Here is a 24,414-nt window from a genome sequence, read left to right as displayed (position 1 = left end):
GAGAAGACATATTTCCCTGAGGCCTCCTATCCATCCTAATTTCTCAAACTTTCAACTACTATGGCAGCTTTAGTCTATTTTATATGTTGAGGTTCCATATAAGATTAAATTTGAGGGGCCCACCTGGGTGGCTCAGTCAGTTAAATGGTGGGCTCTTGATTTTGACTCAGGTCATGATCTTAGGGTCCTGGGATTGAGCCCTGCCTGCATCAGGCTCCACACTCAGCAGAGAGTCTGCTTAAGGATTCTCTCTCTCCCTCTGCCCGCCCCCCATGCTCCAGGACTCTTTCTCTAAAATAAATTAATAATTTTTTTTAAAAAAGATTAAATTCTAATAAAGCCACCTATGCCTTTATAAAGGTTTGAAAACCACTGGTCTAATAAAAGAACAAAATGAAAACTGAGAGGTAGCCTAGTCTTATAATACTGGACTGAGGGGTTCATGATCCAAGTTTTATTCTAGTCACTGCACACGTACAGCCATGTGAAGGGCACAATTCTAGTTCTCACCTCTCAAAAATGCTGGCATTTTTTCAAGATAAATTTTAATATCACTCATCCAATATTTGTTGAATGTAATAAGCACAATAATATTATTCATATATCCATGGTAAACTAATTAGTGAAGAAAGAGAGTAAAGAGCATCTTGAAGGTTATTGCAAAGCCTTCATAGATGTGACAACTGGGTCTTAGAGCATGAGCAGAAGTCTCTTGATCGATTAAAAAAAAAAAAAAGGAGGGCGCCTGGGTGGCTCAGTTGGTTGAGCGACTGCCTTCGGCTCAGGTCATGATCCTGGAGTCCCGGGATCGAGTCCCGCATCGGGCTCCCTGCTCGGCGGGGAGTCTGCTTCTCCCTCTGACCCTCCCCCCTCTCATGTGCTCTCTCTCTCTCAAATAAATAAATAAAATCTTTAAAAAAAAAAAAAAAAGGAGAGCCATTATAGGTAGAAAGAATTATACATTTAAAAGTATGTAAATAATAATCAATAGCTACCACTGAATAGATACTTACTCTATGCACAGAATTTTATCCTCACAACCACCCATAGAAGTAGAGGTTAGTATTCTTATGCATAGGCAAGGATAAATCCAAATCACAGAATTCTTGAGTGGCAGGGCCATATTTGAAACTAGGGTTGTCTGATTTCAAGGCCAAGACTCTGGGTTCAAACATACATACAGTGAAGAGGTGTGAAGCAACATGGTGCTGCTGGAAGGGAAGTGGTGAGCGAGGGGGCTGAAAAGGTAGGCGCTCACTCCCGCTCACTTGACTAAGGGCAAATTGGGCAAAAAAGGGTTGGGCTGGAATTGGTGGTATTGGTATAAACGCATGACTTCATATGTGTGTATCCATCCCAGCTCTGATCCCTGAAGAGGCCTAGAAGCAATGACACACCAAGCTATGTTCAACAGTGGGGTCAGCGTGGATGTCGAGGTTTGTTTCCCCTGCTTTCCACCCTCCAGGCTGTCTCCTCTCGCCACATTCCACTGCCATCTCGCACAGATCCAGTGTCCGATCCAGTGTCCTTCACCTCCCTGTCCCTTTTGCAGACGGGTAAGCGGGCCCCTTAACTCCTACAGCGCCTTTGGCCGCAACGTCCACTAGATCTGCCGCCATTAACGCCCCGCGAAGCTCCAGAAGCTAGAAGCAGTTAGGGAAGAACCCGGTGGGCGGTGACCGCTACGGCTGAGCTGGAGCCGAAGCTGAAACCGGAGTTGTGGGCGGGGCCTCGACACTTCTCCGTCTCTTATTGGATCTCACTACTGCCAGTTTCGGCCTCCTCCCTCCCATTTCCCCACCCCTTCCGTGCAGACTGTACCTTAAATGGCGGGTGGGGTTTGGCTGCGACTTCCGGTTAGGGGGAGAAAGTTGGGCTGAAGGAGGGGCCGCGAAGAAGGAGGAGGAAGAGGAAAGGGCCGGGCGGCAGGGGCTGTAGGTCGTTCGGCGGCGGCGGCGGCTCTCTTCCGGGCGGACGATGGACAGCCAGGGCAGGAAGGTGGTGGTGTGCGACAACGGCACCGGGGTAAGCGCCCGGCGGTGAATCCGTGGCCACAGGCCCGGGCGGGGATGTGCTAGTGGCGCTTGGGCCCTCGGCGCCCGAGGTTGTACCCCTGGGCCCTCGGGCCGCCGGGACCGAGGGGCGCGGGACAGCGCTTCCGGCCTTCGCGGGCGTGGGGAGTGAGCGGACTGAGCCCAGTCCTGGTCTCCCCGACCCTGCCACCTCCGCAACTCGGGGTGAGGGCGGCGGGCAAGGCCGACGCTGGAGGGGGATCCAGTCCGCTGCCCTACGGTGGCCGGCTCCGCGCCCCAATGGGAACAATTGGGCTGAAGGGCTGGAGGGGTGAAAGACTGGGTAGGTTTGTTCGATAAGGGTTCCATTTCCCAGGGTTACTGGTTCTGTAGAAAGGAGAAAGACCCAGAGGCCTTCCTCTTCCTGTATAATTGAAGATACCGAACGGGAGGCAGGAAACGGGTTTAAAGAAAAAAAAAGGGAAGTGCTGTCATGCAACGAGCCGCAGCCCTTTCGCAGTTTTGGGGGCGGGGGGGGGCAGTTGAGTAAAGCATCATTTACTTTTTGTTCTGCATGCTGGGAATTTGGCCTCCGTGCAGCCCCGCAGAGACAGTATGTTCTATTGATCTTGGGAGATGTAGGACCCCTTTAAGGCCCAAGTGTTAATTGTGGACCTTGGGGGAAGTTAACCAATTTTGGTATCCCCTCCCCCATTTTTTTCCCTTAGATGCAGAACACAGATCATGTTAGTCTTTAAGATTCAAAAAGGCAAATGATTGTAAAAATCTGGCTAAAACACTGATTTGAAAGTTGTTGCTTTCAAACCTCCCTCCCCTCGCCCCCATTAAAAAATAACTTATTTGGAGTAGCACATTAGAAGATAGAAATGTTACTTATTTGGGATGAGTTCTATAGTGATCATTTCCCCCTACATTACAATGATTACTAACCATTTTGGAGTTGCAATATTTTGTGACTTTTCTTTTTCCATAAATGTGACGTATAAATTAAAATAGGCTTCCAGTTATGGAGGGAATAAATCACAGGGATGACAAGGACTGCATAGGAAATATAATCAGTGGTATTGAATAGCATTATATGGTAGCTACACCGGTGGTGAGTGAGCATAGCATAACAGAGTTGTCAAATCACTATGTTGTACACCTTAAAAAAAAAAAAAAGATTTTACTTGAACTTTAAAACATTTTGGAAACTGGATTGTTGAGGGGGAAAAGGGAGCTGATATTTACTGACATAATACTGCCCTTACTGTGCTACAGACTTTTACAAGCAATAATTATACTAGTTTTATATGAACTAAGTTAAAAACACGATAGTAAGAAGAGTTATAATGGGACAACCATACAAAATGGGATACTTAAAAAAAAAGATCCACCACTGTGGAAACATATCTAAAATTTATTGTTAAGTTAAAAAAAAGTTTTAGAATGATCCCATTTATGTGACTGTTCTGGGTCCACAGACTTGTACATGAAAGTTTTAGAGGGAGAGGTATGTTCGAAGCGGTTACTTGTGAGCCTGGGGGTAAGAGTGAGGGAAGATGGGAAAGACTTCATGACTTTTCTGAATTATTGGGAAGTGTTCTGTTTTGTTTTTTAACAAAACATGTGAGACTGTCTTTAAACCAAATTAACTATAAACATTTCTTACCTTTTTTTTAAAGATTTTATTTATTTATTTGACAGAGAGAGACACAGCAAGAGAGGGAACACAAACAGGGGGAGTGGGAGAGGGAGAAGCAGGCTTCCTGCTGAGCAGGGAGCCCGATGCGGGGCTCCATCCCAGGACCCTGGGATCATGACCTAAGCCAAAGGCAGACTCTTAACGACAGCCACCCAGGCGCCCAGCATTTATTACTTTTACAGCTAAAACTCAGTTAAAGGTGCTTAAAAAAAAAAAAAAAATAGTAGCCGGATTCCCCCTGTAGTCTCAAATTGACCTCTAAATAAATTTAAAACTTTAAAAATGGAATTTAAAATATTTTTAAAAATATGTCTGATACTCTCTTTAGAAATCAGAGCCAGTTATATTTCAATGGATTCCTCCTCTTTGAAAGGGTAACGAGCTCTGTATTTGTAGTGTATGAGTTTTTCCATTCAATTAGAATAGGATTGTAAGCCATGAGTTCATTTTTGTTACTATTTCGTTAGTTTACCTGAGTTAGAAAGCTGATTATATGTTAATGATTAGGCTTATGGCTAATCCATAATTTAAGAATCTTGTATCTTAAGAGATCAGTAAAGGAAAAATGTACTTAATTTGAACAAAATTTATGTATTTGGTGTTACATTTCTAGTTACTTTAAAATTTTATCCGGATTTTCTATAGACATGATTGGCTTCAAATGAAGAAACAGTTCTGATGTAATATGTAGCTAGGAATGCTGTGATATTTCTGAAAATTTAGAAGATTCTAAATACAGAAATTATTTCTTACTTCTTATACTTCATAGTCCTCTTGATTTTGTTTAGGTACCGGAAGCTATACTGAGTTACCTACAACTAAATATTACAGAAGGTGTTCAAATTTAATTTCTAAAAACTTGTGTAAATAGTTGTTACCCTAAAGCAACTGGCCTCTTACATATTTTAGGTTTTAGACTTACAGGCTATTTGAGAAATTGATTTTGTTTAACTAGGCCCTAATTGGAATGCTCCGAGTGGGTGACTCTTATGATCGCATGCCAGATGTTGGTCCTGCCTCTCTTCCCCATTAGCTCCCAAATAGACCAGGGTCTCTCTTTAGGGTGGCTTAGAGGAGGAAAACTTAACCTGATTCCAATAATTTATGCATTTCATCTTCATAACCATTCTAACCTAAAATAGCGCTTCCATCTAAATAGAGCCACTGAAAATGGCCAGACAGATGAAAATCTGGAGATCTGCTTAGGTTTAGGTGTCTTTCAAGAGTTGGGCCCAGGCCCCCGGTGTGTATTGCTACCAAACTTGGGTGATCTCATCAGCATTAAGATAGTTCACTGACAGGGAAGACTCCTGTGCTTAATGTGTGACTGGTAGAATTTTTAGGGTCTAATGATACAAAGTAGCTTATAGTGCTAGGATAATTATGCTTTCATTTATAATTCTCACTTTTGTTGTTGCTTATAGTGTGCTTTATCACATTTATCCTAGTTTATGTGTTGAATTTAGGAGTGCTTGAAGTAGGAACAAACCAAAAACAAATTTGGCTTCACTCTGCAAAATGCTTTGAAATAGAATAAATATTTTTGTGGCTTAAGATGAGAATAATCACTAGGCAATTAAATTAATGAGCATATCAATACCATCAGATTAAATTAATAAAGGAAAAATACAAATTAAATAAGCTCAAATGGAATTTATAAATCCCAGTTTATTTTTTGGGGGGAGAAAGGTACTTTTAGAGCAAATGTAGTTGCATTTTTTTCTGCATTTTGCTTGAAAGAACATTATACTGTTCATGTTCTTACCATTTGATGACTCAGTGGCAAGTAAGGGAGCCAGTTCAAACCACAGTGCTATGAAGAGGAAACTATATATGGTAAAATCTATTTCTTAAACACAGCCTTCTTGCACACAATGAGAGAACGAAGTCCAAGTCTTAAAATGATTAGACTGGGGGAGGTATTGCAAGGTTAAAATGATACCAAATGATACCAAATGAGTAGTTTAGAAAAGAATATTTCTTTGCATTTTATCACATGAATTAGATTTTTTTTAAAAGTACTGACTTTTTGCAAGAAAGGAAATGCCAAATTGTGTCCTCATTTTATGTTATTAAGAAATAGATTATTTTAATTAAATTCTTGTTATTATAGCTATTAATGCTTTCACGTTTGAAATAATGTGAAATAGTGCAGCTCTTGTCATTTTGACCGAGTATCTAATACCCTGTAGGAGTGCTAGTGCTGGATTACTAGGCAGCATCTACTTCCAGTAAGCCACTGCTTAAGCTGAATAAGTAATTTCATTAATAAGTGATTGATATATTTAATTTGAATTAAATGCCAACTTCCCTTATTTTGTAAAGCACAGGAATAAGTGGGTTTACAATTGTTTTTATAGTTTCAGGGGGTCTCATATTTCAGGGAGGTCTTTTTACCTTGGTCACTTGGCAAATATTTCGTCCCTTAAAATATGCTCAAATGAGAATTTTAAGATATAAACCACCCATCTGAACATTTATGATCAGTAAACATTGACAAATGTGATTATTTATATATTTGCCATGTTGTGTATTTCTGAGTATGTGTAGTTCAGAATGAGAGGGGAAGCATGTCAACCTTCACAGCCTCCTTCCTCCCTGCACCAGGATTTGATTTATTTCCCATGCCAGGCTTGTCCTCCCACCTTCAATTTTTAATATGATTTCTGTCTTAAATCATTTGCTTATATTTAATATGCTGAAGATGGCCCTTACAAACTTGTTGATTCTTTTTCAGTCATTCATTCTATAATTTTCTTTAAAAACATTTATAACTATATAAGTGAGCATTTTCTGCCTGGAATGGACACTTTTGACCCACCCAGTGTCCTTATCTGTTCATTATTTTGAGGTAAACGTAAGAATTTAATATCTGCTTTCTGTATTTGGGATATAAGGTAAATTATGACTAATGCTGGTATTAGGCTGATGACCATGATAAATTTTATTCCTATAGAAATTTGGGTATGGTTGGGGCACATGGGTGGCTCAGGTTAAGAACCTGACTTTGGCTCAGGTCATGATCCCAGGGTCCTGGGATCCAGCCCCACATTGGGCTCCCTGCTCAGCATGGAGCCTGCTTCTCCCTCTCCCTCTGCCTGCAGCTCCCCCTGCTCGTACTCTCTCTCTCTCTCTCTCAAATAAATAAATAAAATCTTAAAAAAAAAAAATTTATTCCTATGTCATCATATCCTACTATTGCCTTGAAAGATAATCCAGTAAGAATTGTATCATAGTTTTAGAAACGGGTAGCTATAACTGAAAAATACCGTAGCCTTGGTGGCTCAGAGGTTAACAGACCAGGACTAGGTTTTGTGGGTTTGGAAGAAAATGTATATGAGCGGTATGTTTTATGTAGATTCTAGAATGTAAATGTGAACTGAGAGGATAGGAATTCAGGTGGTATTTCAGACAGATTTTTCATAGCTTTAATCTGCATAAGTCATGACTTTAACATATTTTAAAAAAATTCTATTTATAAAAGACTTGAAATTCACTTGAAATTCTGGATGGCAGATTGTTCTAGGCTATTTATAATTAAATGTGGTTCATCAACATTCCCAACAAGGTTGGTGTTAGAGATCTTTGAAATATGAAAATTCTATATTTTGGCGGATTACTTAAAAGTCAGTAAGTTTAAGATTGTTGCTAAGTTTTACCACAATCAAATAAAACAGTTCCTTGTACAAAGTAGCTTTCTGTCAAGGGGTAGGTTAATAGTTTCTGTCAACCTTTTTGTTATTACTGTCATGTGTCACACTCAGATACTGTTTTTCTCCTTAATTCTTTTCAGAGAATGTATGGTGCCTGGAGCCATGAAACAATGTACTTTTTCTCAACATGAAACATATTCTCTGTATTAAAATAATCCTAGTATTGTACTCCCAAATCAACAGCAAAACTTTTAATTTTTATTGATCATTGATATAGTATGCACTTCTGATGTGCCAGACACTGTTCTAGGCATTTGAGATTCATCAGTAGACACAAAAATCCTTACACAGTATAACTTACATGAAAAAGACTTGTTAAAGAAGAGGGTAGAGATTATGATTATATTTCCTGGTCTATAGCTTCCTCCTCCTACACTGAAGTTTTGAATTGCATTTTCCTTGCAATGTCTGCTCTTAAAAATAAGACTGAACAGACTGTATTACTGGTACAAGAATTAAAAACCCTTGGTTCTATTTTCAGTTTTACTGTAGTTGTTAAATCACTTAGCGTATCAGTTTCTTACAAAGTATTATCAGAGTCAGTGTTATGCCCTCACTGGAGAACTACACTATCCAAACCTGGTATTACTAAATACATATATCTAAATAGAAAAGTGTAAACAGTCAAAAATGCCCAAAATGGTTTTTTTAACGTGATGCTAGTCCAGATGCCATTTTCTCCCCCGCTTTGGTTAAATGTTGCTTAAGTGAATTGCCAGAGATAAATGGAAGCCTGCTTTAGAATTGAAGCATTAGTTCTGTTCAGTTTCTAACATTTCTCTTTGTAAAAAATTCTTAGCATTTGTTGAGTGAATCTGTCCATTTCTCACTTGTGTGACCACTGTGTGCTAAGATCTTTTGAGGCATTTGGACTCCACCATGAACTGCTCAGCTTAAGCTTCCTGCTTTCCTGAGACTTTCCCTGTAGTGGGGAGACTTGTGCACTAAATAAGCAATTAACTGGTAAATAAACATGAACTCTTAAGTAGTCAATGCCATAAAGGAAATAAAAGGAGGATAGGATAGATTGGGTAACTACTTCAGATAATTTGAAAGCACCAAAAGTTTAAAATATTGTATAAATGCAAAGTGGTATTTTCCAGATGCTATTTTTAAATGGACATGGTAAATACCTTGACACTGACCCACTTTTACTGTTCTCTTCCAGTTTGTGAAGTGTGGATATGCAGGCTCTAACTTTCCAGAACACATCTTCCCAGCTTTGGTTGGAAGACCTATTATCAGATCAACCACCAAAGTGGGAAACATTGAAATCAAGGTAATATTTTATTTATTGATAAATGAGGATCAAAACTTGTGGGGTGTTCTTTGAATTAAGTAGTTTTAAGATCTGATACCATGAAGAGCAAAGAGGCAGAATATCTTATATTTTTAATTTATATCAACACTTGAAGACACAAAAACTGAAATGCCATTACTCTCTGAATGGAGTAAAACGCTTATTAATAAGATTTTTATATTGATGTGAATATTGTATTAGAGACTTAAAGCCCTTATTACATATAATGTTTAAAAGAAATAAGCCTGATACTTTTATGTCTTTCAGTTCCATATATTTTTCATTATATGTTAGTGTCTATTTGGGACCTAAGACTTTTCCTTCCTTCTCATGCCCTGATCCTCCTACTTTTGATGTAACTAGTCAGGAAAACACAGGCTGTAAATCTTATTGGTTCCTTTTTTCACTAATATAGTAACTGATTTCCATAAGGTACAGGAAGAAGCAGTGCAAGTCTTGAGTTGGCCTTGCATTATTTATCTTACTGTAAGGAGAGAGGAGGAAGGTTGACATTGCCTACTCCCTGCACTTAACATGAGAGACTGGACATTAAGGATGATAGATTTTTCTCCGTATTAAAGGAATTGGAAATCAAGTGGGAATTACAATATTTTAAAAGAAAAAAATAGAATAATCAAAAGGACAGTGGTCACCAGTTGACTTAAATTCTTAAGGTGGCCTAGGGATCAGATTATTAAAAATGCAGTCAAATTTAGGGGCCCTTTTATTGAATTATTTGTGAACAAGCTAGCATTGTTGGTCCTATCTGGACAGTCTTTGGCAGAACTTCAGTTAGATTATGAGTCATTTGAAATACGAGTTAAGTGTACCTCTTTGGGATATTTGTTTGAGATATCTAGGAAGGTAGTAATAGCTAGGAGATATTTGCTACTTGGTAGCTCTCTGCTCTTGGTACTAGAGAATTGAGTTACACAATGAATACAAATGCCAACTGAAACTGAGGTTCTGGGTTAAATTTTTAAAGACTTAAGGTAGTGAATGATTCTGGCCTCTGTTTTGTTATTTTACAATCAAATGGGACATTCGGTATGATAATTTTTTTTTCAAGGTCTTTTGGGAAATTTTGGGGATACCTTATTCTCTTTTTGTGAATGCCTTTCATTCTGATTGAATTTAATCTTAAATGAACGACTTAAAATTTAGCCGATACTTGTGATAAGGACAGTCACACTTTTTAGTCAGTATCAGGCTTTTAAAGAATGTCTCTTTTTTATATACTTTATGGATAATAACATTTTTGAGGTGTACAGATACATCATATATAACCATTTTATTCCCTAACATGGCACAAATGATTACATATCTTTTCACTCCCACTTTCTTGCTTTTTAAGGCCAAGTGATGGAAATGAAACTAGTCTATATTCTAAGACATTTTTGCTAAGGAATTCCCCAGTAGCATTTGCTTGTATGGTTTGTCATTCTGTGTTCTGTTGGCTCAGTTCTGTTCAATCTGCTCAATCTTTTAAGTCTCTCTAGTTAATTTGTTCTTCCAGTAGAAAATAGTAAAAGAAATCTGTGTCAAATTTAACTTGACTACTAGAGCTTAGAAAAAAACCACTCTAAACTCACCCTCTACCTATTCAGCTAGACCTTTTCTGTTATTTAATTTCCTTAATTAAGGTTCTTAAATTCAGTAATGAATTAAAGAAACTTGACTTTTTGGAATTCCTATGCCTAGTGGATTGACTTATACTTTTGTGTTTTGTTAGCTGAAATGTGATAGACTAAAAACTGGAAATTTAAATTGTTTAATGAGTTAATTTTCATTCAGGAGTAATAACTGTCCATGTTAATTTGGCCCTAATTATTAACTCCGTAAAATATAGTACTGCATCTGACCTCTACCTAATTTGTCTCTATTGCTTGTATGTTTAAAAATTTCAGTGAGGATTTTATTTAGGCCTTTTCTGACTCTTACTTCTACCTTCTCTTTCTTCACCTTTCTTGACCTGTTGAAGTAGAATAACAAAAAGATGGTAAGTGAGGTTACACACATGCTCTCTGTTTGTTTTCCACTTTTGCTTGATGGAACAGTAGTTGTTGTTTTGTGTCCCTGTAGTATTGGGGAGGGGGGCAATTCCATATTTTAATTTTAAGTACTTTGATTTTTAACCTTTTTCATTGCTTCAATTTGGTAGCAACTAATTAAGTCCTATACTTTCCTGATTGCATACAATGGACCAGACCAGAACTAATTACTAACACAGTTTTGAATTGTTTTCCTTGTGTTTCTTGTAGATGGATGTTATAATTAAAATGGAATGTGGTGTGCATAATATTAGAAACCAAGTAGCTTTATTTAGAATATGTGTGATCCAGAGAATTGGGGTGAAGTTGTTACATTTGGACAAATCAGTTTTATTGATCAATGTTAAATTGAACATTACCTATCATAGTCTGTATGTATTTGCATCCAGTTGGGTAGCAAATGTGTAATAAACTGAGTAAAACTTTAATATGCCAATAACTATAGATAGTAAAAAAAGAGGAAAAGAGATTGACTTGTTTCCTATACCATTTTTATTGATGAGCAGATTTTTACAACATTATCTGAGGATAAATACGAAAAATGTGAAAGTCTTATAAGACTTTTCCATAAACAGCAGATCTTCCCCCTAAATAAATACCATTGTGTGGCCCCTTTTTCTTTTGAACTAAAGTGCGGGGCACATCCCAGACAATTCACTCTTCTTTATATTTTTCTGTGACAGTCCTTAAGTGCTTCAATAGTAGGTATTTTCAGGTTTGTGTGTTTTTGATATTATTTATAAGCAGTTTTGACAAAGATGAGGCATTTCTAGTGATTTATATTTTAACTAGTAACAGTGTCTTTGTGGAGTTTTCTTTTGGATAAATGAAAACATTTAAATCTGGAAATTCCTGTCTTTATACTAAATAAAAGATCATGCATTAGTCTTAAAATCTTAAAGAGATTGAGTGTATACTTTCAGAGAACAGTGTAGGCTTTATTAACAAACTTTTTTAATGGAATTTCCTTCTTAGGGATTTAATTGTGGTTTTAAAGTATGTTCACTCTGTTTTCCAATTTGAGGGACATTGTTCAGAATAATTCTTGGCAAATATAATCTACACTGCCTGCTTTTCATAAAAGATAAATGCCTTTGAAAGAGCATCTCAGACAGTTACTGTGATTTCTCATTCTATTAGGTAACAGGTGGTAGTTCAGGCTTGAAGTCCAGGGATGAGGTGGGTGGTAAAAATCTAAGGTTCTGAGGTATGAGGGCAAGTTACATAAAGCTCTTGGCATTTGTAGTTTTGGGAAGTTGAAATGTTCTAGGGACGATTATATGTTTTATGATTTTTTAAATTAAAATTTTCAGTACAAATTTTTTAATTAGGTGCTGAAGCTACTTGAGAATATTTGCACTAATTTCATAGGTTAATACCTGTTTTCCATTTTAACTGTCCTTCCTCTTTGTTCAGAGGGATTGTAAAATATTCAGTGCCAGATGTTTCTTTCAGTTTATTCTTTATAGTATGAATGCTCTCGAAGTAGATAGATGAGGCTTTTATTTTGAGTTGGTATTGGGTCAGACATATGTAAGTCCCTATTCTTGCATGGAAATAAAAATAAATATTCTGATGAAATCAGATCAGACTTACTGTAAATTTGATGAACTATAGTTGTGAATGTATATTGATTATATAAGCCATCTAATTATCTAATTTATTAACTTTGTACAACACATAGAATGATACATTCTAGAGGAAAGTAAGTAACAAAATTGTTTTGTATTTGTTAATGGTTAAAAGTAATGTATGTTCTTATAGGTATAGATTCCCCCCTAACTTTTTATTAAATGTTTAGAACGTATAGCAAAGAACGAATTTTACAGTGAAACCCATACACCCATCACCTAGATTCTGACATTAATATTTACTCTACTGACATATTACATATTTATTTATTCATCCCTCCATTAGTCTATCTCGTTTTTTGGTGTATTTCAAAGTATCAATGTACTTCTCCTAAAGTAATTCAACATATGCATGTCATTGACTAGAATTCACAGATGCAGATTTTTAATTTTCCATTTTCCTATCAGATGATTTTAAACAGTTAATATTTAAGAAATTTGAATTTTTAAGTTATGGTAAATTAACTTTATAAGAAATTAGTTGCAACAGAGAAGTTTTCGTGAACGTTTCTGGCATCTGCTTTAACTTTGTTTTTCCTTTTTGTTGTTGCTTTCAGTGGATTTTCCAGAAATCTTTTTTTGAGCCCTCACCCTGGTTTACCTCTGATCTTTTTTTAAATTGTTATTTTTAAAAGTTTTAAACTCATATATATTTAAACCTTATTTTGAGACATTTTATGTTAATGTTTCTTCTCATTTCCTCATGTTTTAGATTTATGGTATTATAGCAAACAGTAGCTATTTCTGATAGCTTTTTTAAGTTGAATTTATCAGTATATGTAGAAGTCAGGATTATTTAATATCTTAACTAGCTGACTTTTAAAATAAGCTTAAATTCTGTGACATCATTAGCCTTATTATACATACAAAATTTGACTTTTCAAATGTGGGTCATCTTAAGTATGCTCTCCTTGGAGACAAGACTTGTGAGTACTCTGCTTCTTGTGTGCTAGCATAGTTTTCCAGTATTATACTTTAAGGTTGGAAATGTTGCTCATGAGCTAATTTTTAAAAATTGTTTCCCTGTGTTTTAATTTTTGATATCTCTACAAATTTCCATTGATCTTGGTGAGGCATATATAGAGACTTAATTTCAATTCTGAGGCATGTGCAGGTAGAAATTTGTGAAATTTGCAAGTTATGTGGTGCATATCTGCATAATTACAATATAATAAAGAATCATTTAATTTTCAACTTCTTTCATTATGCTTTGTAGTACATTAAGATGTATCATTTACACTTACCATTTCAATATTTAGTACAAAGAACTGTGCTGCATGCATTGAGCATTTTTCTACAAGATTTTTTCCCTGATGTGCTATTTCACATATCACAGGCCTTATTTTTTGAACATTTGAGCAAAAGAAACAGATGAAACCTCATACAAAACCCTCCAAAATATGAAAATGTGGGGTTTATTTGTGCTAATGCTCTTCTTTTGGAAACATTTGTATTAAAGGTAAGGTCCATTTATTGATTTAACCCACGTTGTACATAAAAGAATTTTTATTATTCATGATTAAACTTTCCAAGGCATTGTTCTTGAAAGAAAAGATTTTTTTAAACTTGTGGAATGAAGAACTTTATCTGAAAGTGCCAGAAAAATTAAAATTAAATTATTCCCAAGTTTTCCAAAATATCATGAGAATGTAATTTTCTGAAGATATTTTATGCAAAAATTTGGCCTAAAGCCTTGATATTATAATTTTCTAGGATCTTATGGTCGGTGATGAAGCAAGTGAATTACGCTCAATGTTAGAAGTTAAGTACCCTATGGAAAATGGCATAGTACGAAATTGGGATGACATGAAACACCTGTGGGATTATACATTTGGACCAGAGAAACTTAACATAGATACCAGAAATTGTAAAATCTTACTCACAGAACCTCCCATGAACCCAACCAAAAACAGAGAGAAGATTGTAGAGGTAAGTGTTTAAATGGGATGTGTATGTATGTGTTTCTGTGATGAGACATTATAGCAGATGTTCTTTCTTTTACCATTGTTAAGGATAAAAGGAATGAAAATAATTGTTCCCCCCATCCTATTTACTGAGCACCTAACTAGTCATTATTTCTAAATAGGCTATATCAGTAAACAAAACCAAGTCCTGCTGCCATGGAACTTATTTTTCTGGCAGGTGACACCCACCCCCCACCCCCACCCCACCCCTGCCACCCACAAAGTGAGTTAATTGAATGGTTTGTTAGAAGATAATAGATGCTAAAGAGGGGAAAAGAGCAGGTTAAGGGGGGTGAGGGGGTTATATTTTTCATAGGGTGTGAGAGTAGGCTTCTGAGAGAAGGTGATATTTAAAGAATAAGGGACTCAGCCAGGATATGTGGGGGAAAAGCATTCCAGACAAAGGAAGTAGCTAGGCAGTGTGAAGGTCTTAAAATGGGAACAAGCCTGGTGTATTAGAGAGTCAGCAAGGAAGCCAGTATGGGAGAGCAACAGGGGATGAGGTCAGGGAAATAATAGGACAGGATGATCTAGGGCCTTGCAGGCCCTTAAAGAGAATTATTCTTTTACTCTGAGCGAAATGTCCCTTCTGTGTTAGGGACATGCTCCAGTTTAGGTTTCTGTGGCCGCTGTGTTGTGAGTAGACCATAAGGAGGCAAGGGTGGAAGAGAGACCAGTTTGAAGACTTTCAATTATCTAGGCAAAAGATAATGATGGTTAGGATTAGGGGTAATAGCAGCAGAAGTAAAGAGAAGTGGCCAGACTGAATCTGTTTTGAAGGTAGGGCCAAAGCATTTTGTAATGCATTAAATATGGGTAACAAGAGGGGAGAGTCAGGGATGACTCCAAAGGTTGTGGCTTGGGCACCTGGAGGATGACATTACCATCAACTGAGATGGGAAAAAACTGAGATAAGTAGAACAGGATTTGAGGGGAGTGGATCAGGAGTTCAGTTTTGGACATGGTAGGCCCTCATTAGACATCCAGTCAAAAATGTCAGGGAGATAGAGGTGTCCCTCACTTTTCAAAAGTTCATGTTATGCCACTTCACTTTTACCAAAGACCTACATTAGTACCTGTTTTCACTAACTGAAAGAAGCCCGAAGAGGATTTTCACCTGGATGAATAAAGGGGGGAAGCGAAAATTGCATTCAGCATTTGTTTTGCAGCGAGCTAATGTTAGAGGCGGCGTGCACCCAGACCAGCCAGAGTGGCCCCGCCAAACTCGTACCCCAGAACTGCACTCAGCATCAAGGCGCCATAGCTTTGAACTGTGTGAGCATCGGTGCTTTATCTCGTTTTATTTTGTGCATCCATTAGCAAGATGTGTCCAAGAAAAGCCTAAGAGAGGTTATTTTTGGGGTTTGGGAACACTGAGTTTTCCATATAAACTAATGGTAACTGCTTCTTCGATTTACAACATTTGAGCTTTACCTAAGATTTCCATATGAATGCTCTACTTTTCAGATAGCAGGGAAACCTGTAAAAGATCAAGTTCAGGAGAAAAGTCTGAGGCTGGAGATAGAAACTTGGGAGTCATCAGGATATAGATAATCAGTTCACCAGGAAAATGGGAGCAGACAGTGGTGAGAAGGCCAAGGACCAGGGAGGTGGGAGTTAGTGAGAGGAGCTTGAAGGGCTCTAAGGGAAGCAGGTACGGAGAGCAAGAAGTCTGCCTTCTTCATAGTTTAGATAAGTAACTTTTCAAGGTTCTCGTTCATTATATTTTGTTTTACATGAGGTAGGAACTGTATGTCTTTGTCTTTTGTTATATATGAGGTAAAAACTTAGAATAATTTTTTCTGTCTTAGTAGCTTTGCAGATACTACTTAACGTAAATAATTCTGTTTTACTCTATGACCATATTTAGGTGTTGGTGGAAATTTTGGAAGGATTTTAGAAAAGATTGTTGCTAGACAGTATTTTTTAATTCTGGATTAAAACTTAAGTTTTATGTTAAGTGTTTTAAAAATTTAAGATCCTGGTTTTAGTTACAAAATCCATGTCATTCTTTATGGCTTATATCTTAACTCTTTCCTGCTCCGGAGCAGCCCTAGAGCTGTGAAACATGGCCCTTGTTATATTAGTTCATATTTTAGTTGCAATTTATTCTTTCTAAATGACTTATAACTACTAATACTTTGTGATGGGTAAGTAGTCATTTGTAATGGTATTTATTTTTAGCAGTGCATTGTAAAATCAGAGTAGAGGTACTTTTGTATTAAACCAAAAGGTTCCTCCTACACGTGGAAACCTCTTTAGGAAAGCAACACAATGTCAGAATGAAAACCAAGTTTCCTTTCAGATGAAAAGTTAGGGAGATGACATTATACCTGGGTGCCTCTTCCACTAGCCAGCTATTTGACTAGGACATGTATTTTTTTTTTTTTTTAATCTGCTAGAATGACAAGAATTGTTCTCATGTGCTATAAGGTCCCACCTTATTTTAATACTCTTTTTTACATGTGGGTGCAAATTTGGCTGTGACTGATAATGCCCTACTTTAATCTCATCCAGAAAGTTGATTTAGTACTACAATTACTTTCTAATTATCTTACAAATAAAAACAAATTCTAATGGACTTTCAAGATGACAAACGCAAATACAGCTTCACTCTTCTGCTTTCTCCCCTGTGGAGGGGAAATAAAGGATGATGGAATAGAATACTGGGTAGAATATCTAGTTGCTTAATTGATGAATATGTGTTTCAGAGTAATAACATTTAAATCCTATGTAATTCTCATTGTGATCAGTTACAACATTTCTAGGTGTCTAGATTTACAGAGTGGTAGTCAGCCCTGCCAGTCAAGGAGTGCTCACTGTAGATGACAGAACAAGTCCTACAGGATGTTCCCAGCCCACCTGGACTACAGAGAATGAGCATGGTTGTGAATAGGGAGGGCACAAGGAGACTCCTCCCTTCAGTGTAGCTCAGCTGAGAGCTGAGAGCAGCGCCACAGCTGGGGCTCAAGCTGGAAGGGTAGGCAGAACAGCTAGGCAGTTTCTCTGTCTGCCAGCATTCAGGAATTACTGCATACATTTTTGTCTTCCTGCCCTGCTGGTTTACTACTTTCTTTCTTTCTTTCTTTTTTCTTTTTTTTTAACTGTTGGAGGTAGAACTCCAGTCTTGGTGCAGGTTAGGGGAGAGGGGCCAGCAGTTAAGCAATTTCTGTAGTTCGTCCTTGAATTAAAAGATATTTTCATTAAGGGACATCATTAAGAAAGGCTTGTTCAAATGCAGAAATCTTTCTTCCACTCTAGCCATTAACTAAAACACTCAAAAATCTTTGCTTTGTAGCACTTACAAAATACTTGGAGGACTCTATATATCCAAAAATCTCTTCCCTGCAGTAGAGCTCTGTGACAGCTGAGGAGAATGAAGGACTCTTTTAGGTCCCTTTTGATTCTATTTTGGCAACTAATCTACTCTGTGACCATCAAGAAAGCATAAAAATATTTACTATGTAACTTCTAAATACCAGCATTTCTTTCTTTCCTTTTGCATTTTCAGGTAATGTTTGAAACTTACCAGTTTTCTGGCGTGTATGTAGCTATCCAGGCAGTTCTGACTTTGTATGCTCAAGGTAGGTGAAACTTAACTTTTAGAATAATTAATTCAGCAGACACTAAGTCCATTTTATTTGAGTTTTCAATAGTTGGAAATCCCAGAAAAGCACAGTATTTATATATTTATTTAAATATTTTCAAATATTTATTCAAGTATTTTCGTAATTTCTAAAATTTATAAAATAAAATACCACATATATTTTTATTTCCTTCATTAAGCAATGAAGGACTTAAGGTAAAAAGAGAACTCAATTTTTAAGAAGTAGGAGGTTCCCTCTTAGACTATTTTAAAGTAAAAATTTTTTATGCAGTGAAGAATGAACATGGAATTTGTCCTTAGAATTGTCAGAGTTGGGGCACCTGGGTGGCTCAGTCGGTTAAGCATCTGCCTTTGGCTTAGGTCATGATCCCAGGGTCCTGGGATCAAGTCCTGCATTGGGCTCCCTGCTCAGCGGGGAGTCTGCTTCTCCCTCTGCCTGCCGCTCGCCCTGTTTGTGCTCTCTCCCTCGCTCACTGTCTCTCTCTCAAATAAATAAAATCTTAAAAAAATTTTTAAAAGAATTGGCAGAGTTAAAAAAAAATACATAGAAGTCCAAAAAGGTTAATATAAAATCACGCTTCTATACATAGTAGAGGAGAAGGTAGACATTTGGAAGTGCCTTCCTAACTTTTATGTTTTGTTGGTGCTGCCATTAGTAACTGCCTCCCTTTCTATTGAGAATAAAAATTGGCCGTGTGGGGAGAGCTCTTTCTATTCTGATCGTCTTATTAAGAGAATTTATGGGGCTGTCAGATATGTGCCACGCAGCCTGTTAGGCACTTGAAATGTGAAGATTCCCTCAAAAAATTTAGAGTCTATTCGGGAAGAAGATACCGAAGCAGATAATTTTGACCCAGCATGGCAGAGAAGGTTTCTGAGGGAGGTGCCACCTGAGCTAAGTCTTCAGCCTTCGTAGTTAGCTGTGTGTATGACACAGTACTTAGAAAACTCACTTTAATACTGCGGTGACCCATCTAATTCTAAACATGGATTAGTAAAAATCACCTTGTAAAAATATACATTGACTCATTAAATTGTCTTCAGTACTACGTATAGATACTTAGGAAATACCTGGGGGAACTAAATTTTCAAAGAAGCTTTGTTCATTCACCGAGTGGAATGTACCTTGTACTGTGTTTAGTGCAGAGGATATGGCAGTGAGTAAGCTAGACGTGGTCTTCTTGACCTTAAGGTGATTACATTCCAGCTGTGAATAATTTTCCTTTGAAGAAGGAATTAAAAATCACTTGTTACTTTGCAAGGAGTGTTTACCTGCACCGAGGTAATTTTATTTCATTTTTAGAAATTATTTTAGAAAATACTTTGGAAAAAATAGATATTAAAAGTTTTGAATCTAAGCTTTGAAACTGGTAATAATGATTTTGTTTAGGTGGTGAGGATGGACAGTTCTGTTGAAGTGAATTTTTGTTTAAATTTTATTTGAATAAAACTGACCTTAATGGATTTTTCTAGCAGTATTCATACATTTATTTTCATCCAGTGAGAAGATACCTTCTTTTAATTCCCGATATTTAGTCATTTTTTGTTTAACTGTTGAATCCTTAATTTTGAGAAATGATAGTCCAGTAAAGATCAAAAGAACTCTGACCCACTGTAAAATTCTCCTTCTAAACAAGGTGGCTAGGGCTAGGTAGGAAGTTAGTTAAAGGTAGGAAGAAGCATTTGGAGCCATGGAAGGGTTGTGAATAGGAGAAGTGACACGGTGAGTTAGGAAGCTCTGTTTGCCTGCATGCCACAGACAGGATTGAAGGGAATAACTGGAATTATGGAATCTGGAGGTTAGAGTTGTCAGGAAAGGTGTAAATGGAAAGGTATGAATTCGATTGAATCTTAAAGAATCCATAGGAATCGAAGTGGAAAGAATGGATTCTCCAGTGACAAAATGGTATGGCACTGGAAATGGGTCAAATGTGTACAGGGAAAGGCTAGTCTGTAACCTGGTGGGAGTGGGAGAAAATAAGCTGCAGTTGGATGGGAAGGTCTGTTTGGAAAATAAAATGTCGATCCCAGCTTCAGTTGATATTACTGGGAGTGTTTTTGAATTAATGATGTGGATTCCTCTTTTTTTGCAATGAAATGTTTCTTGTTGAAAGGAATGCAGCATTAAAAGGCAGTAGATGATTTTTATGAAGCTTTTTATGAAGATTTATATACACCATCAATCATGGAAAGACATTATGTCAGCTTCAAAAGGAGATAGATTGAATAAATGTATCAAAGATAAATCATTATGATGAAATACTGTAGTGCATTCAAGTTTGTATTAAGAAAGGGAGAGAGCCTATTCAGGGATGTGAAAGTGATAAAATAATGGTTAAGAAAGTTACAGACATTGCGTATTCTATAAGAATGGTTAAGAAATAATGGTTTATTTCTTATTATTTAAAATAATTCTTATTATTTAAAATAATGGTTAAGAAAGTTACAGATATTGCGTATTCTATTCTAAAAAAAAAATTTTTTTTTGGTTAAAACATTATTAGACTATTGGGGGGTGGGAGGGATGGGCTGGCTGGGTGATAGACATTGGGGAGGGTATGTGCTATGGTGAGCGCTGTGAATTGTGTAAGACTGTTGAATCACAGATCTGTACCTCTGAAACAAATAATACATTATATGTTAAAAAAAAAAAGATAGGAGAAGAATGGGGGTGGAAATAGGAGGGGGAGACAAACCATGAGAGACGACGGACTCTGAAAAACAAACAGGGTTCTAGAGGGGAGGGGGTTGGGGGGATGGGTTAGCCTGGTGACGGGTGTTAAAGAGGGCCGGTTCTGCGTGGAGCACTGGGTGTTACGTGCAAACAATGAATCATGGAACACTACGTCAAAAACTAATGATGTATGGTGATTAACATAATAATAATAAAAAAACATTATTAGACTATTAACTATTACAAAATTTGAGTTCGAAAAAGTTTTGTTTTAATTAACCCTAGTGCAGAAGGTAACTTTTGCAGTCATTTGTACTTTAAATAGTATGTATGGGAAACAAGGCAGCTTCTTTGCTGTTCTTTTATTATAAGGTGTAACTGATACTGTCTTTCTGGTTTCTGGTGAATAATTGACGTGATCCTTTGGCTAGCCAAGATTAATTGTTCTCAAATTTCCAGCTATCTAGTACGAATAGGAATTTTTCCAAACCCAGTTTTGAATATATATTATATGACAAAAATAATAAGTACATTATTTCAACAGGTTCACTATCAACTTGTGTAGTTTTTATCTCTCACAATGATTTTCCTAAAAGTTACCATGATGCTTTAGAAAATTTTACTTCAGGGGAATTTAGGGATCAAGATTAAATTGGAAAGAAAAATAAAGAATTGTACTGAGCTTTAAGAACATGTTGTGTCTTTCAGTCCTAGGTCTCAGAGTCTGTTTCTTCTCATCTCCGGGGATAGCACACAGTTAAGACTAAAAGTCTCACAAGAGACATGTGTGAGAACACTCACTTTAGTGTCTAGATGTTAGAAGTAAACTGCAAAATAATGAATAATAAAGAAATGCTGGCTTCTAGACCATTCTGGGTGGTGAAGTTTCTAGTTTGGCTTCTGTATGAATTTTTTGAAATTTGCTGGCTCTGATTTTTCTGATTTGGCTTTTTATTTAAAACCTCATGGTTCTCACACAGGTTTATTGACTGGAGTAGTGGTGGACTCTGGAGATGGTGTAACTCACATTTGTCCAGTGTATGAAGGCTTTTCTCTCCCTCACCTTACCAGGAGACTGGATATTGCTGGAAGGGATATTACCAGGTATCTTATCAAGGTAAGCAAAAGAAGGTATCATAGAAGTTAGCTTTTGTAATTTGTATTTACTAACTTAACATATTTGAATATATCCTCTCAGGATCATAGCAGATCTTCTGCACCACTAGGGGAATGTCCCATTTACTCCATTATTCATGTAAAAGTCCATGTAAGATTTTTATACATGCTCTCTGATATAGTAATGAGAATAGAATACATCATTACATAATTATGTTTGCTATTCCTGAGGACTTGGTTGTGAGATAGAAGAGAGCTTAAAACTTTTTGAACAATAGAGGCAGCCTTTTCTGCCATAAAACTCTTTTTTGAGGGGTGCGTGGGTGGCTCAGTCGATTAAGTGTCTGCCTTGGGCTCAGGTCAATCTCAGGGTTCTGCAATGGAGCACCACGTCAGGCTCGCTCCTCAGCGGGAAGTCTGCTTCTCCCTCTCCCTCTGCCCCCACTCCCCACCCCCCAACCCCCCATTCATGCTCGCTCTCTCTCTCAAATGAATCTTTAAAAAAACCAAACAATACTCTGGTTTCTCTTCAGATCATATAAATCTTTTGCCTTTTACTAAAAAAGCCAAACAAACAGGGCCCAGTTGTACCGGACTTCAATATTTAGTAGTTTTCATGGAATAGATCCAGTTTTTAGTGTTTACTATATATTAAAGTTTACTTCTGACTGTAATTAGTTATAATTTTCTTTAAAACATTGCTGGAGAAAGTATATAAGGCTGTTAATTAGAGGCATGTGTATTTTTTTAATACTGAAAAAAATAGTTTAGACTAGTTAGTCTATTCTCTCCAGGTCACTGGTTCTCAACCAGGGGTGATGCTGCCGCCCCTCCCCCCCCCCACCTGCCCCCCCCCCCCCCCAAGCCAGGGACATTTTGCAATGTCTGGAGACATGTTTTGGTTGTTCCAGCTATGCAGGAATGCTACTAAACATCCTACAGTGAACAAGGCAGCCCGCACGACAAAGAATTGTTAAGGTCCACGATATCATTGGTGCCACTATTGAGAAACTATTCTAGGGTAATATCTGTGCAGTAAAAGGGGGTTGTCTATCTCTATCTTGACATTGAGTTCCTTTCTTCTCATTTAGAGTAATAATGAGATTAAGCTAATGAGAACTATAATACTGTCATTGCAGGCCAAAATTCTGTCTGAGGAATGTCCGAGGGTTTTCTCACAAGGATTAGGGGATTCATTTTTAAAGTTTTATATGAAAAGTCCCAGCTTGTTCGTGATGCATATTGTGGGTTTCTTTTTTTTTTTTTTTCCTGTTAACTGCTTGAATTCTCATCATTTATTTGATTGACAAATTCTCTTGCCCATCTACTATGTGTCAGACATAATACTAGAAGTTAGGGATAAAATTTTCTAAGATCTAGGGATATTTCATGAACATGGCATTGATTGAGCAAATGGCAGATTATAGGAGTCTAGTACTAAAATAATATTTATCAAAATATTTATTTTGATTATTTTGATTATTTATCAAAACTGTCTAAACATTAGCACTCCAACAGTAATTTTTTTTTTTTAAGATTTTTTATTTATTTGACAGAGAGAGATACAGTGAGAGAGGGAACACAAGCAGGGGGAGTGGGAGAGGGAGAAGCAGGCTCCCCACCGAGCAGGGAGCCTGATGTGGGGCTTGATCCTAGGACCCTGGGATCATGACCTGAGCCGAACGCAGACGCTTAACGACTGAGCCACCCAGGTGCCACTCAAACAGTAATTTTTTTAAAACTAGCTTGTTTTTTTTTTTTTTAGCTTGTTTTACCCATTTATTATTCCTGAACAGTTAATTCTTTCACTCTCTGTGAAACTGAACTATAAATGCTCTTATGGAAAGTACTGTTCCCATTTCTGAAATACTCAGTAAGACCTAAGGATCCACTGTCCATTGCATTTGTTACTGACATTAGCTATTTAGTGAGCACTGATAGCTTGCCACAGTTGAACTCATTCAGATTAATTGTGACTTTACTGCTGTTTTTTTGTACCAGCTGCTGCTATTGCGAGGATATGCCTTCAACCATTCTGCTGACTTTGAAACAGTTCGCATGATTAAAGAAAAATTGTGTTATGTGGGGTATAATATTGAGCAAGAGCAGAAGCTGGCCTTAGAAACCACAGTATTGGTTGAATCTTACACAGTAAGTATTTCCAGTACTTAATACATATGGCGTTTTAAAATCGTGCACCATGATTATTGGTGTGTGCTTAAGTAGGTTTTCTTAGAATCAGTATTTTTGTTTTGAGTTGTTAGAGTATGTATATGTGTGAACTTAAATGTCTTTCTACAATAAGATTCTTTGGTTTAGTTATTTTAGGACACCATATAATGTGAAATAAGGCAAGAATCACAAATTGCTTTTCTACCTTAGGATATAATTAGATAAGAGATGTTATTTTGAGATTCTCATATCTGAAATAGCATTTTTCAACATGCGTTTTACAGAATATTATTTCCCTGAGATGTTACTAAGTAATTTCACAAAAATTAAAGTGGAGTTTACATTGTCCAGTAAGTTTGGGAGTCAGTTTCACTTTACTGAAGAACTTCTCAGAACCTTTGATGTGCTAATATGTGTATGCCTGTGGAAATATGGTAAACCACCTGTTTCTCAACCTTATTAGACTACA

At 37.0% G+C, this 24,414-nt stretch overlaps 1 protein-coding gene across 3 annotated transcripts in view; it reads left to right on the top strand.

Moving 5' to 3' along the window:
• Positions 1-1,846: 1,846 nt before the first annotated feature.
• ACTR2 (actin related protein 2) overlaps positions 1,847-24,414 on the top strand; it is a 36,526-nt gene continuing 13,958 nt past the window's right edge. Inside the window, exons 1-7 of one of the 3 annotated variants that reach the window (XM_036085919.2) lie at positions 1,847-2,025; positions 8,599-8,709; positions 10,715-10,729; positions 14,126-14,341; positions 17,888-17,960; positions 21,638-21,774; positions 23,775-23,924. In XM_036085919.2, the coding sequence (XP_035941812.1) occupies positions 1,978-2,025; positions 8,599-8,709; positions 10,715-10,729; positions 14,126-14,341; positions 17,888-17,960; positions 21,638-21,774; positions 23,775-23,924 (750 nt within the window). In that variant the 5' untranslated portion in view covers positions 1,847-1,977. Of the gene's footprint in view, positions 2,026-8,598; positions 8,710-10,711; positions 10,730-14,125; positions 14,342-17,887; positions 17,961-21,637; positions 21,775-23,774; positions 23,925-24,414 lie in introns of those variants that run through there. The other 2 variants (XM_036085920.2, XM_036085921.2) reach the window with 2 other exon arrangements.

Source organism: Halichoerus grypus, chromosome 10, assembly GCF_964656455.1.
Source record: "Halichoerus grypus chromosome 10, mHalGry1.hap1.1, whole genome shotgun sequence".
Lineage (NCBI taxonomy): Eukaryota > Metazoa > Chordata > Mammalia > Carnivora > Phocidae > Halichoerus > Halichoerus grypus.
This window is presented reverse-complemented; position numbering and strand designations above follow the sequence as displayed.